This window comes from Schistocerca gregaria, chromosome 6, assembly GCF_023897955.1.
Source record: "Schistocerca gregaria isolate iqSchGreg1 chromosome 6, iqSchGreg1.2, whole genome shotgun sequence".
NCBI lineage: Eukaryota > Metazoa > Arthropoda > Insecta > Orthoptera > Acrididae > Schistocerca > Schistocerca gregaria.
The window spans coordinates 431,737,943-431,754,409 of record NC_064925.1 but is presented as its reverse complement, the minus strand read 5'-3'; the positions used below and the strand labels follow the sequence as shown (position 1 = coordinate 431,754,409).

At 38.5% G+C, this 16,467-nt stretch overlaps 1 protein-coding gene across 1 annotated transcript in view; it reads left to right on the top strand.

The window, feature by feature from the left end:
• The window catches only part of LOC126278901 (neural-cadherin-like), a 794,973-nt gene that overhangs the window by 672,195 nt on the left and 106,311 nt on the right, over positions 1-16,467 (top strand). Inside the window, exon 14 of the mRNA XM_049979176.1 lies at positions 14,028-14,234. Within this exon, the coding sequence (XP_049835133.1) occupies positions 14,028-14,234 (207 nt within the window). The remainder of the gene's footprint in view (positions 1-14,027; positions 14,235-16,467) is intronic.

The window sequence follows — 16,467 nt, the reverse complement described above, 5'->3', positions numbered from 1 at the left end:
GACAATACTATGAAAAGGGTAGATTGTTACTCACCCTATAGAGGAGATGTTGAGTCTCAGCCAGGCACTAAAGAAAGACTGCTAAATATGTGAGCTTTTGGCCAAAAGGCCTTCTTCTAAAGTAAATAACACACACGTGACGGCCGTCTCTTGCCACTGAGGCTGAACTGTGATCAACTACTGCACATGACGGGAGGTGCAATCTGATTGGGGGTAAGGAGGAGGCTAGGGTGGGGAGGGGGAGGGGTTAGCATAAGGCCTGGGAGACAGTAAGGAGCTGCCTGTGGGAGTTGAATAGTGGCATATACAGTGAGTAGGGGGGGGGGGGGCAAAATAATGGAATGGAAACTGATTAATAATCGGTGCTTGAATAATTAAAAAGAACTTAATAGGAAAGAATAAGTTAAAAAAATTGGAAGATACACATATCCTGGGTGAACTTTAACTGGCACTAATATCAACAGACCTTCTGTGTCAATACATTTAAGATCAATATTCATCATTTAAATTTATGTACTTCTTCTCGCTATCTCCATTGTGCATAGAGTTGCTACTGGATCACCCCTTGGCTGCTCATGCAAATTCCTCTTGTCTGCTTTGATCCTCTTGGTGCAGGATTCTTGGCACGGGCGAAATGATGAACACATGGGGTTATTTATATAAATATAAACTTGGTCTCTCTAATAACTTTTATAACACTTTTTTAATGTATGCTTGGAATACACATTTTTGAACAATACTGGTATGGCAGAACTCTTCATACGTCTGCCCCCTACCACTTATTGAGACAAACAGAAGAAGGTACAGAAATTAATCAAATGAAGAGCACATCTCTACTCTTCTCTTTATGAAAACATTATCTTTGCCGTAACTTATTACTTTACTGTTAGCTTTATAGACAAAATAATACGATCCATTACAGTTGTCCCCCACTGTGCACTGACATCATACAATGGTGTGCAATGTCTGAGATTATTTCTGTTTTTGATGGTTGATGATCCAGGCCAGTATGGGCATAGTCTGTATTTTCAGCCATTATAGTTATCTTGTATGGTTATCAATTTGTACTGGCATGTCAACTTCTTTTAAAACATATATACATAAATTTTCTCTCCTAATAAATTGCTTGTTGTAACCACATAGTCCCATTGTTGTCAGTCAGTATCTGCCCAGTGTTTAGCTTGGGAAGCATGCACACATAGCTGCATGTCCGTTATCATACTAGTTCATGCTCACACATTCAGTATGAGGCCCAGAGTATCCATGTCAGGCGTTTACAGTAGCTTTCATTGCAGCGGCAATCAGCGGCGTGATCCTTTGTGAAATCTTCGATATGGTGACAACTGATTTCCATATCAGTGGCCTGAGGACTTTATTTCACCTTGTCGCTCTCACGTATTCAGTGGGGACACCAGCCATATAACCACTGTTACAACATTGTCGAGCACAGAAAATTCAAGTTCTTATGACATTGTCGAGCACAGAACATTCATGTTACACAAAAAATTGCCATCTTCAGTTTATCACATGCACAACCATGTATATCTCATGCACACTTAACACTTTGCAGCCAGGTTTCATATGTTTCTGCACTTTGTTTTTGAGCATCTTTCATACAGTTGTGTTACATAAAGTTTCTGTTGTGTCCTTTTCACATACCATATACATAACATAAAAAAATACAAATACATCTACAAAATACACTTCCTACTCATTTGCTGACATGCTATTATCATTGCTTCTATACATTATAATCTGCTAGTCATTTTGTTTTAGTACATTTTTTTAAACTACAATTTCATTACATTGTTCAATTCCAATTATATGGGTACACTTTTTACTCTCATTTGGTTTTACATTCTTTACATAACATTCATACAATAATAGATTGTGTTTTCCTGTATGGCATAAATTGAACACATTTCATTTCAATTTACAGTGACTTCTTGTTGGAGCATATTTATCAATTCCAAAGAATTAAAGAAGTAAACAATAGTCGCTAAAATAGTCACTACACGCTGCTCAAATAGCTACGCATGACATCACCTCTCTAGCATTCTCCAGGAAGGATCTACATACTACAGGGTTGGGCAGATTCCGCAGAAAGGCATTTATGTGCTCAGTTACATATTATTACAAAACTTAACTGTGATACCAAGAACAAAATAGTTCGTTGTTTATAAACACAATGCAAATCTGATGTACTAATTATATCAAATACTTATTCAGTGTCTAAATGTGCAGCTCAGTATTTGCTTGTGACGTACATTGTATAAAGGATAACCATTTCATGTGCTGAGGTATACAGAGTTGTATCATCAATACAATATGTTATGTACAGTAAGCGTAAAACAGTGTTTACATAAGTAACAAACATGCATAAAAATTTCAATGTTAATTCAGGTGTTTGACACTTCATGGGTAGTCGATGTTCACAATAGTTTGGATTCGACCCCTGGATTATTTGTTAGTGTTTAGCTTTAGTTCAGCAATGTGATACATGACATACTGCAACTGTTTTCCTCTTCACATTCTTTCACACTTACACATTCATACTTAACCTTAACTTATAACTATATTTATCTTGCAGTGTAGTCATTTCTTATTTTTATATGGTACCTAACACTCTACAAGCATTTATCTTTCTTCACTAAGGGTGTGTCAATGCTTCATACCCTGGAAGAAAAAAAATTACTACTGACTTAAAACTAAATCTTCATAGATAAGTGTATAGTGACTCAATGGCTACTATACCTTTTTCATATATTCAACCATGTATTCTTTCTCTGCAGTGTGCAGCCATGCTATCTCAAAACATTTAATTAATGTCACATTTGCGTTCCTACTTACCTTATAAATCTGAAAAATAAAGCATATTATAGGCATGGTGTGACCTCTTATTCAGTTTCTGGTCCTTCAAATATGATTAGTACATGTACTTTCACTACTTAAATTTGTAAATGTTGTACACATATAGATATAATATATATAGTAGCATGACTTCAGTAAATATCTCATAGTTTAGGGTCCCTTTCCATGTATATAATTCCTTAACTTATCTTTGTATATGCGCAATGTGTAGATAGTCATAGTTGTAATATGACTCTCCCATAATTTTCTATGTCCCCATTTATGCAATAGGCTTCACAAATACTAGTGCAGGCTGTAGCTCATAATGTTTGTTTGTTTTGGGTGCTCTAACACTCTCAGCTGTGTCTCTCTGGCACACACATGCTTGTGGTTTGTTGACCAGCTTGCTCCCCAATGTGCATGTGCTGTGTTGCTCTGATACCACTAATGTCATGGTGAGTTGTGTATTGTGTTACACGCTACTGTTCGTTCCACAAGTTCATTTATTTGTTTACAACTGGGCTGTGTGCATCATCCCTGGATACATAAAAGTAAAATTCTTCCTTGTTACATCCACTCATCTTATCATTTACACATTTGACAAAATTTTCCTTATAAACTAACAACATAAATTTTGGAATGTGATTTTCCAGTATCCTAAATCAAATCTCTCTACTCACCCCTATGACTCCCCACACTCCTACCTTCTACACGTTTCCTAAAGTCCATAAACCTAACCACCCAGGATGCCCCATTGTGGTCGGTTACTGTGCCCCCATTGAGAAAACCTCTGCACCATAGACCAACACCTACAACCTATTACCCAGAATCTACCCTCCTGTATGAAAGATACCAACCATTTCCTCCAGCGACTCTCCACAGTTCCTGTCCCTTCACTACATTGTGCTCTTCTTGTTACTATTGACACCACCCCCCTGTACACTGACATTCCTAATGCCCTTTGCCTTACCATTATTGAACACTACCTTCCTCAGCACCTGACAGATTCCAAACCAACAACCTCCTTCCTAGTTGCCATGACCAACTATATCCTCACCCACAATTACTTCTCCTTTGAAGACATTACCTACAAACAAATCTGGGGTACGGCTATGAGCACCCCCGTGGCACCATCCTATGCCAATCTATTCATGGGCCATCTAGAGGAATCCTACCTAAACACCCAGAATCCTAAACCCCTCACCTGGTTCAGATTCATTGATGACATCTTTGCTATCCCAAACCTCTCCCCCATTTGCTTCACCTGGTCCTACTCACCCCACCAACCCACCTTCCTAGATGTTGACCTCCACCTTGAAGATGGCTACATCAGTACCTCTGTCCATATCAAACCTACTAACTACCAGCAATATCTCCATTTCAACAGCCACCACCCATTCCATACCAAGAAGTCCCTTCCATACAGCCTAGCCACCCGTGGTCATCACATGTGCAGTGACAAGCAGTCCCTCTCAACATATACCGATGGTCTCACTAAAGCCTTCACTGACCATAAATATCCTCCCAACCTTGTACAAAAACAAATTTCCTGTGTCTTATCTTTCCAGTCTCCCACCATCTCCCAAAGCCCCACCATCCGGCCACAGAGGATCATTCGCCTCGTAACTCAGTAACACCCAGGACTGGAGCAACTGAATTACATTCTCCTCCAGGGTTTTGATTACCTCTCAGTGGCCCTGAAATGAGAAATGTCCTGCCCACTATCCTTCCCACCCCTCACACAGTGGTATTCCGCTGTCAATTGAACCTTCACAGTATACTTGTCCATCCTTAAACAAATTCTGCTCCAAATCCCTTACCTCGTGGCTCATAACCCTGTAATAGACCTAGGTACAAGACATGTCCCATACATCCTCCCACCATCACTTACTCCAGTCCTGTCACTAACATCACCTATCCCATCAAAGGCAGGGCTACCTGTGAAACCAGTCATGTGGTCTACAAGCTAAGCTGCAACCACCGAGCTGCATTGTATGTAGTCATGACAATCAATAAGCTACCTGTGCGCATGAAGGCCACCGACAAACTGTGGTCAAGAAACAAGTGGACCATCCTGTTGCTGAACACGCTGCCAAATATGATATCCTTCATTTCAATGACTGCTTCACAGCCTGTGCCATATGCATTCTTCTTACCAACAGTAGCTTTCCTGAACTGCGCAGGTGGGAAATTTCCCTGTGATACATCCTACATTCCCGTAACCCTCCTGGCTTCAATCTTGGTTAGTCACTGTCCTCACCCATCCAGCCCCTTCCCTGCTCCCATTCCATCACTATACAGTCATCATTCCACCACCACACCCAGTCTTTTTTTATTTATTTTATTTAATTATTTTATTTATTTCTCTCCTTTTCCACTTTTTGCCCCCCCCCCCCCCCCTTTCACCTCTCCCTTGCCCCGCACCCAGCCTGCAGCACTTGACTGTCTGCCATCCCCACCATACTATCCTTCCCTCTCCCCATCTCAGCCTCCTCCTTTCCCCCACCCACTCGCCACTCCCATTGTGCACTTGTGCTGCTACTCACAGTGTGGTTTCAGTTGCCTGAGACTGCAGTCATGTATGTGAGTTGCATTTGCGTGCATGCGCGATATGGTGAGTAGCAACTTTCCTTCTCATAATATTATTATACATATATAAAACTTTGAGGGTTTACGGCCCTTCTTCAATATATAAACATTCTCAAGTGTTTGTGTGGGTGGTCCTTGTCTTTAACTGTGTTCATGTGTACCAATCTGTATCCTCCCAGGTAGGGGATTTTAATAATTATGTATGGTCCAGTTTTTAGTACTTGCCACTTATAGTTCAGTTTTCCAGTTTTTGTGGATTTGGGATGTGTTCTAAGTAACACCTTTTGTACTATATAAAATTGTGTTGTACATTTCAGCTTTCTGTCATAAATTCTTTTCCTATATTTAGTCCAGGTTTCAAGGTTGATCACTGCTTGTCATATTTTGTCATTAAGTGATAATTCTGGTATCGGTATCTTGGGCAAAGGTTTTTCCCACTCGTCTACCTGTTCTCAATTGAACATCAGTTAATTCAATGTAAATCCATTTGATGTATGGGGAAAGTTGTTAACAACTTGTAAGAAAGGAGTGACATATTCAATCTACTTGGTATGTTTATGGTATATATAGGTCCTCACAAACCTGCTAAATTCCTTAAACACCCTTTCTGTGGGGGATGCTTCAGGATGAAATTTGGATAATAAAATGTATTTGATTTGGTTGGAATCTACAAACCATTTCCATTTACATCCAACAAAATATGAGGCATTATCTGTTAACATTATTTCTTGTTTTCCTACTCTTGCAAAATAATCCTTTTTAATTCATCTTATAATTGAACTGGCTGTATTGTTCTGCACAGCATACAGTTTCAAGAATTTTGTGAAAATATCTTACAGACCTGCTATATACTTTACTATCCCCTTACCTCTGGGATAGGATCTAGCTACATCTAACAATAGGTCTTTTAGAGGTATATTAGCCAATATTGGATATAGTTCTGTCTGGTTGGAGATGTTAGAATGTTTTGCTTTCTGGCAAACAATACACTTTCTTACCTTCTGTAGTACTCTTTGACTGTTGTTGCTGTTGTTGTTGTTGTGGTCTTCAGTCCAAAGACTGGTTTGATGCAGCTCTCCATGCTACTCTATCCTGTACAAGCTTCTTCATCTCCCAGTATCTACTGCAACTTACATCCTTCTGAATCTGTTTAGTGTATTCATCTCTTGGTCTCCCTCTACGATTTTTACCCTCCACACTGCCCTCCAATACTAAATTGGTGATTCCTTTATGCCTCAGAATATGTCCTACTAACTGATCCCTTCTTCCAGTCAAGTTGTGCCACAAATTTCTCTTGTCCCCAATTCTATACCTCCTCATTAGTTATGTGATCTACCCATCTAATTTTCAGCATTCTTCTGTAGCACCACATTTTGAAAGCTTCTATTCTCTTCCTGTCCAAACTATTTATCGTCCACGTTTCACATCCATACATGGCTACACTCCATACAAATACTTTCAGAAAAGACTTACTGACACTTAAATCTATACTCAATGTTAACAAATTCCTCTTCTTCAGTAACACTTTCCTTGCCATTGCCAGTCTACATTTTATATCCTCTCCACTTCAACCATCATCATTTATTTTGCTCCTCAAATAGTAAAACTCATTTGATACTTTAAGCGTCCCATTTCCTAATCTAATTTCCCCGGCATCACCTGATTTAATTCGACTACATTCCATTATCCTCGTTTTGCTTTTGTTGATGTTCATCTTGTATCCTCCTTGGAAGACACTATCCATCCTGTTCAGCTGCTCTTCCAGATCCTTTGCTGTCTCTGATAGAATTACAATATCATCGGCGAACCTCAAAGTTTTTATTTCTTCTCCATGGATTTTAATTCCTACTCCGAATTTTTCTTCTCTTTCCTTTACTGCTTACTCAGGATACAGATTGAATAACATCAGGGATAGGCTACAACCCTGTCTCACTCCCTTCCCAACCACTTTCTTCCCTTTCATGCCCCTCGACTCTTATAACTGCCGTCTGGTTTCTGTACAAATTGTAAATAGCCTTTGGCTCCCTGTATTTCAACCCTGCCACCTTCAGAATTTGAAAGAGAGTATTCCAGTCAACTTTGTCAAAAGCTTTCTCTAAGTCTACAAATGCTAAAAACGTAGGTTTGTCTTTCCTTAATCTATTTTCTAAGATAAGTCGTAGGGTCAGTATTGCTTCATGTGTTCCAACATTTCTACGGAATCCAAAATGATCTTCCTCGACGTCAGCTTCTACCAGGATTTCTATTAGCCCTCATCTTTTTACCAACTTGATCCTCTGCTGCCTTCACTATTTCATCTCTCAAAGCTACCCATTCTTCCTCTACTATATTTCTTTCCACATTCTTGTCAATCGTTCCCTAATGCTCTCCCTGAAACTGTCTACAACCTCTGGTTCAGTTAGTTTACCCAGGTCCCATCTCATTAAATTCCCACCTTTTTGCAGTTTCTTCAGTTTTAATCTACAGTGCATAATCAATAGACTGTGGTCAGAGTCCACATCTCCCCCTGGAAAAGTCTGACAATTTAAAACCTGGTTCCTAAATCTCTGTCTTACCATTATATAATCTATATGATACCTTCCAGTATCTCCAGGCTTCTTCCATGTATACAGCCTTCTTTCACGATTCTTGAACCAAGTGTTAGCTATGATTAAGCTATGCTCTGTGCAAAATTCTACCAGGCAGCTTCCTCTTTCATTTCTTACTCCCAATCCATATTTACCTACTACGTTTCCTTCTCTTCCTTTTCCTACTATCGAATTCCAGTCACCCATGACTATTAAATTTTCTTCTCCCTTCACTGTCTGAATAATTTCTTTTATTTCATCATACATTTCTTCAATTTCTTTGTCATCTGCAGAGCTAGTTGGCATATAAACTTGTACTACTGTAGTAGGTGTGGGCTTCGTATCTATCTTGGCTACAATAATGTGTTCACTATACTGTTTGTAGTAGCTTACCCACATTCCTATTTTACTATTCATTATTAAACCTACTCCTGCATTACCCCTATTTGATTTTGTATTTATAACCCTGTATTCACCTGACCAGAAATCTTGTTCCTCCTGCCACCAAACTTCACTAATTCCCACTATATCTAACTTTAACCGATCCATTGCCCTTTTTAAATTTTCTAACCTACCTGCCCAATTAAGGGATCTGACATTCCACGCTCTGACACGTAGAATGCCAGTTTTCTTTCTCCTGATAACATCCTCTTGAGTAGTCTCCACCTGGAGATCCAAATGGGGGACTATTTTACCTCCGGAAGATTTTACCCAAGAGGACACCATCATCATTTAACTATACAGTAAAGCTGGATGCCCTCGGGAAAAATTATGGCTGTAGTTTCCTCTTGCTTTCAACAGTTCGCAGTACCAGCACAGCAAGGCCATTTTGGTTAGTGTTACAAGGCCAGATCAGTCAGTTATCCAGACTGTTGCCCCTGCAACTACAGAAAAGGCTGCTGCCCCTCTCGCCTCTTCGTCTGAGGTTGGAGAAATAACAGTATCTACCTGTTTTGCCACTGCATTTTGCAATGCCATAATGGCCCTAAGTATTGCAAATGTATAAGATAAAACATCCACATATTCATCTGGCAAACACACAAGCCATTGTTGTTGTTCAGGATTGTTCCTATGGAACAGAACACCTTTGTGAATACTGAAAAACCTTTTTAATTTTTCATCACCATAATGTGCAAGTTTCACTCTTACCTTACTCCAGTGTGTGTCTTCCTGCTGTAATTGCTCCATGTGTTTACACATGTAGACATAATATAGTCAGAGTGTTTTTTCTTCCATCAACATAGATCTTATTTCATCCTCCTGCTCTAAAAGATCGTTGAATTCCTCTAAGCCCTATGGTAATTAAGAAAGAGCATCAGCTATTATGTTTTGGTTTCCTTTTATGTACACCATTTCAAAATCGAATTCTTGAAGATCCATCAGCACCTTTCTATCTGTTGGTGTAACAATTTACAAGTTAACAAAAGCAAAAGGGATTGGTGGTCACAATATACTTTTGTGTGCTTATCCCAAAGGAAATATTCAAACTTTTTAAAGGACCAAATTACAGCCGAACTGTCAGACTCCATAACTGAATATGAATGTTCAGCTTTGGCTAAGGTGTGGCTGGCAAAGCTAATTACTTTAGGGATGAGATTTCCCTCTTTTTCTACCATTTTAAAAAGGCATTCACCCAGATCATGAGGAGACATAATGATTACACACCTCCATTTTGTACACAAAATCCTTAATGATACCTGATCGTTTTTCAAATACATGTATACAAGCAAGTTCCAGTTGCTGTTCTTGAGGCAAGCACTTACCTTTGTGCTTATTGTGTCAATATTTACTTCTTCTGCTGCCTACTGTTCGTTATTGTATGTATTGACAAACATAACTATGGGATTCACCAATTGAACTTCTAAGTTGTGAGTAACTTCAGTTTTACATCTATTAGTACTTCCCCTCATTACATCAATTACAAATAATTGCTTATTTACAGTGAAATGACATTGGTCTTTTCCTGTATCAGTTAATACTTGGTATATCCTAAATGTACCCAAATCAATAAAACAATCAACTATTAATTTCTCTACTATCAAAAATTGCATCATACAGAAAACTGTTTAATTGTATGGGAATTAAGGCTTCTGTCTTGACTCTTTCAGTTTCTGACCAGTGGCAGTTTGTACCTTGCAATTTTGCACTGGCAGTGTGGGTATAGTCCATGTTTCTTTAGTTCTTGAAAAAATCCATGTGACAGGAAATTAGTTGTAGCACTTGTGTTAAGCACAATGGATAAATCAAGATCAAATATATTTGCTTTAATAGTAGCTTGTGCCTTGCTTTCTGTCATGTTTTCCTGTGTACCCTCATTACCCTGATACAGATCATCTCTTACATCACTACCTTGGTCGTATCTGATAAAGCAAGTTTCAATCAAGCTCATGCTCCCACTCTCCTCCAGGGCCACAGAACAGGGGCCTACCATGATCAAGTTTTCCAGCGTCGTGATGGCATTGGTCTCTGGGTTAGGCATAACTTCCACTATATGGTCTGTTGGTGTTTGATTATGGCAATTAGTATCCTGAGCAGATCTCCACTGAAATTCTCTTTGTCTCTGTACATTATTCAGCATATGTGCATTATTTTGCTGGCAGAATCCTGCTGTCTGTGGGGTTATTCAGCTGTCTGGTATTGTTTTGTGTTTGCCAAGTGATCCGCTGATTATTGCCGGCAGCTTGAGTCTGTACATATTGTACTGGCTGGCCATATGCTACTTGCCCGTTGTAGTTGTTTTTGCTAAATTTTTGGCCATTTCTTTTATATCCACCTTTCTCCATTGCCATTGTGATTACTGTTCTTGTTACCATAGGTCTGTGTGGAGTAAGGTTGCTGTCCGTGTTGTACAACTAATCTGTTGTTCATTTGTTGGTCCACATATCTCTGTGGCCCTATCTGCATATTAACAAGCTTGGGTTGTACTGGTCTCTCTTTGTATATCAAATTTACTGAGTCCAGTACAGACAGAATGTATTTTGTGTCTTGTTCTGGAAAGGTAATGAGTGTTTCCCTAATGTGGGCAGGAAGATGGCTCTTTAAAATTTTCAACACATCTACTTGAGATACCGAGTTCGTCCAGTATCTACTTTTATTCAAATATTTTTCAAAATTTCCCTTATGCTTTCATGTTAGCTATTGAATGGAACTTGATTGGATACTTCACATCTTAGCCTTTCTTGTATGGCCTTAGACCAATATTTATCCAGAAAGGCTCTCTCAAATTGTTCATAGTAGTGGCAACATTCTGCCATGTCCATAGCCCATAGCAGAACATCACCCTGTGTGTACCCAACAACAAATCTAATTTTCTGGGCTTCAGTCCTGGTGTGAGGTAAAACATTTCAAAATGCCCTGATAAAGACCATAGGGTGTGTTCTTTTCCCTTCAAAGGTAAATATTGGAAATTGCCAATGCCTGAGTAATCTCTTACCTGTAAGTAATGTTGACAAACACACCGTACTATCAGTGACAGGCAAGTTTATGTTCACTTGTGGCGTAGCACTTGGTAACTGCACTTGCTCGACAGTTACAGCTGCTGGCAAGTGCTGCTGCATTCTGCAACTTTCGCTATTTTCCTTTGACAGGCTAGACCCACATTGTTGTTAACCAGAGAAAGTATCTTAACTTCTCCAAAAGCATGCTTTTGTTTTCTATCAAATGTTGTTTTGAAATGTCAGTAGTTTTAGCAATACTGCCTCATAACCTTTCCTCTGCTTCCTTTAAACCTGATCTATTTTAGCTAGAAGTTGACTTTCCTTCTCTTTTAGAGCTTCTTCTACAGTATTTACATAAATTTTTCTCTCTGACACTACCTTTTCAGCAAAGGTCCTGCCCTTACCCAGCATCCTCGCATCAGCTTTTTGAGTTATTTCCTTTATACCTGCACATATCTTATCTGTTATTTTTGGGAAATTTCGACTCTAAATTTAACTGGTCTACTCTTAGACTTGACTTTTGTACTTAACTTTTTGCATATGTCTTGCAGCTCGCTGACTACATTCGTCACATTTTTTACCGATGCTTCTACTTGGGATTGCGAATGAATCATCCACGTCAAAAAATTTTTATCTGTCCAACTGAAAGGTCTGGTCATATTCCGCTTGGCACCATCCTTTAAACAGTTGCCAGTGGCATCTAAGGGGAGGAGGGGAGGAGGGAAGGGGTGGGGGAGCAGGCAAAATAATGGAATGGAATGGAAACTGATTAATAATTGCGTCTTGAATAAATAAAAAAAACTTAATTGGAAAGAATAATTGAAAGACATTGAAAGGGACATATATCCTGGGTGAATCTTAACTGGCACTAATATCAACACACCTTCTATTTCAATACAGTTAAGATCAGTATTCATCATTTAAATTTACGTACTTTTTCTTGCTATCTCTGATGTGCATAGAGCTGGTTATGACAATGCTTTTACTGAATTGCTCCAGCGGTGCTAATTCAAATTCTTCTTGTCTGCTTTGATCCTCTTAGTGCAGGATTCTCAGGACGGGCGAAATGATGAACACAGGGGGTTATTTATATAAATATCTATATATAAACTTGGTCTCCCTAATAACTTTTATAACACTTTTTTAATGTATGCATGGAATACACATTTTTGAACAATACTGGCATGCCAGAACGCATCACACGTTTTCCCACTACCACTTATAGAGACAAACAGACGAACAGGTGAAGATACAGAAATTAATCAAATGAAGAGCGTATCTCCACTCTTCTCTTTATGAAAACATTATCTTTTCCATAAAATAACTTATTAATTTACTGCTGCCTTCATATGTATGTGTGTATGTACAAAAAGAAAAGAATGAAAAGAAAAAAAAAATATGATCCATTAAAGAGCATGCAGGGATATGCTGGGGACAGCAGGGTGTAGTCATGAGGTTAGATGAAGAGGAAGGTGTACGGGGAGCAAAAAAGAAGTAGAGTAAGTGAAAAAAAGACTATGAAGGTGTTTTTGGAATAGAAGACTGTGTAGTGCTGGTGTGGGAGCAGGGGAGGGATTAGGTGGGCGAAGGAAAGGGACCAGTGAAGATTGAGGGCAGGGAGGTTAAGGGAACATAGAATATACTGCAAGGAGAGTTCCCACCTCTGCAGTTCAGAGAAGCTGGTGTTGGTAGGAAGGACCCAGATGGCACAAGCTGTTAAGCATTCGCTGAAATGAAGAACATTATGTCGAGGAGCATGCTCAGCAACTGAGTGGTCCAGCTGTCGTTGGGCCACTGTTTCTCGATAGCCATTCATGCAGCCAGATAGCTTGTTGGTTATCAAACCCTCATAGAATGCAACATAGTAGTTGTTGCTTAATTTGTAGATCACGTGACAGCTTTCACAGGTAGGTCTGACTTTGATGGGATAGATGAAGCCTGTGACCAGACTGGAGAAATTGCTTACAGTCTGCCCTCAGTGGACAGAGACAGTGGTCATGTGTGTGTGTGAGTTGTGCTTATGTGAATGTGTGTTTCTTGTCCACTTTAGAAGAAGACATTTTGGCCAAAAGCTCACATGTTTAGCAGTCTTTTTGTTGTGCTTGTTTGTGACTCAACATCCCCTCTATATGGTTAGTAGCAATCTATCCTCATAATATTGTCATTATTCCAGCCTGGATTTTCCATTGTTCAAACAAGCATTAACTTTATTTAGCACAATATGAGTCAACTAAAAGCCTGTCATATTCACAGGCAGTTATATCACTGTGTTGTATTAAAGAACAACTTTTATTTTGCAGTATTTACTCAAAACAGAAATCTAGAATACACAGATAGGAAGATAAGTAATTATATACTGTTCCTGTGTATGAGAGTGATTTCATGGATAAATAAACAAATAAAATTTTTCTTGAAGTGCAGTACACAGCAATGTTAATATATTGTGAATGAAAATTTCTGGGCTGAATAGCCAGCTCATCAACATTCAACACTGTGGCCCTTCTTGCCAGCGTTTTTTGTTCATGATATACGTCAGGAAAAATTTGAATAATGTCTTACTTCATAAAATATCTCTTATTTTCAGACAAACATCAGTGAAAAAAGTAAATCAGAGTTGCTGCAAGAAAAACTAGCTAAAATATTTAAAATAAAGAAAGATAATGTATGCATTTTCAGTGTACAATTAAGAAATCAGCATCCTCTTATCACAGATATACATTTTTCTTTCTGTGGGTCTTATGTGTACCAACCAATGAGATTAAATGGAATTGTTCAAAAGCACTGGCAGGAGGTAAGTTGTCTGATTAAATCACAATGTGAATATTAATTATTGTAATTGAAATTGAGCTCTGTCTGAATGAGCTGCCAATACCCACTTGTATACAAACATATGGAAGTGTTACATCTGCTTCAGATGTGGAAATTATTGTGATGTGCTGCTCTTTGTTGGAGATGACCTAACAATGGCATATTTTCAATGAAGTGGTGTCAGGGGACAAACAGAAAACATAATCCCAAAGCATTTACCAAGGATCATTCAGTAATTAAACAGACAAATAAATATAACACAGGGCACTGAAAATTCTGTATGTTTTAGTTGGGATACTCTTCACAAGGTTCCCAATGTGGGGAGCGTTAGTCATTTATTCACTCAGTATATACATAAATATTTAAAGTACTTTTGAAGAACAGCATTATGTGAACCAGTTCTTAATTTCAGAAAATGTGCATCCATCCTGATGTATTCTCTTGGATGAACATACAAAATGGCATTAGTTGCATAAACCATGTGAATTTTATGTGTGGGTCAGAAAGTAAAATTGGCCACCAAACCATAACTGATGAATACTGCTCTGGTGCCCAGTAGCAGTACCAACTTCAGAGTTACAAGAATTTGACTCATTTATCCAAGGAGACTGACAATTTAAAGTTGAACAAATTGTTCAAAACTGTTGAGTAACTGCTAGCACAACTCGTGAGATCATTCAAAACAAACTCAACTACCATAAGACTTGTGTATAGTGGGTTATCAGGAAATTTGGTGGAAAAAAGAGATTTTGCATTTGTGTTGAGCTCAAAAATCATTTAGAGGGAGGGGGAGGGGGGCAGCAATGGACTACCAACAGCCTTTACTACTCGTGCATTATTGTTAACAAAGTAAAGCTTGCACTGGAGACCAAATGTCTGGTATGGCAGAGAAAAGGCATATTTTTTTCTTCACAATAAAGTTCAACTTTACATAGCAAACTAATACTGGAAACTATTGGCAGAGTGGGTTGGGAGCTTCTGCCTAGGGTGATCAATATTTGAACACAGGTTTAAGAGAGGTGACTAACATCTGACAATGATCTTACAAGAAGTTTAGAGAGATTTAGTTGCAATAAGTTTTAAGTGCACAACTACATCACATTTTCTTGGAAAGAGTGACAATGGAGATATAAATATAAAAAACTGGCATACTTTGATCGCTTTTACTCTATCAAGTCATATGGTATCATATCTTGGGATAACTCTATAAACTCAGAGAAAGTTTTGAGAGTGGAGTAGTGTGCAATAAGACTCATTTGTGGTGTAAGTTCTAAAATCTATTTTCAGTATATTTACTCTTTCATGAAGTTTGTGGTAAATAATATGCCTGTTTTACGAGCAGCCAGATCACAGCGAATGAAGAAATTTTGGAAAATGAAGAAATTGCTGACTGCTAAGACCTAAACTTAATAATTGTAGACTCTGTTGTATTATGTTTGTTTTAGTGCTCCAATGTGAATAAATAAATAAATATGCCTCTTTTTTCCAACCAATAGCTAAGTACATAATATCAGTACTAGCACTAATAACAATAAATAATGGTAGTCACTAACCTGGGTCTGAAAAAGAGTTCAATGTTGAGGAACACACATTGTGTGGGTCAACTTGGTATATTATTTATACCACAGCTTCTGACAGGTAGGAGAGGAGCAATTTGTGAGTTTCCAGTACTGACCGAGAAACAAGTAAACAGCCCCTACCCATGACCTTTCTATACATGTAGGCTGTGTCATTCTTTCTCCATTCCTTGCATTTCTTTAAGCCACGCTGTCTTTTTTCATAGATGCATGAGCAGAGAAAAGGCTGTATGTCAACAATAGTACTGATTATTATGAGAAAACTTTCAAAATCTGTCAGGAAAATTGAACTGTGACTAATACTCCTCAGGATTAATATTTATAATGGTGATCACTGACAAAATATGCTCAATAAGGGAATCAGAATGATTTTTAAAAAAATGCTATAATATTGGAAATCTCATGAAGGATGGAAGAGTTAGTTGCTCTGCTACTACCACTTCCTTCCTCCTTACATCCCTGTGATGTAGTTTCTTTAGATTTTTATCTGTCTGGTCTTTGTGTGATATCAAGTTCAATGGCAATGAAGAGTTGCAGAAAAAGAACAAAGCTGGTTTTGAGATCAGTGTAAAGAATTCTTCACTGAAAGGGTAAAAAGAGTCATAATAAGATCAGACAGCTGCCTATATGTTGATGGGA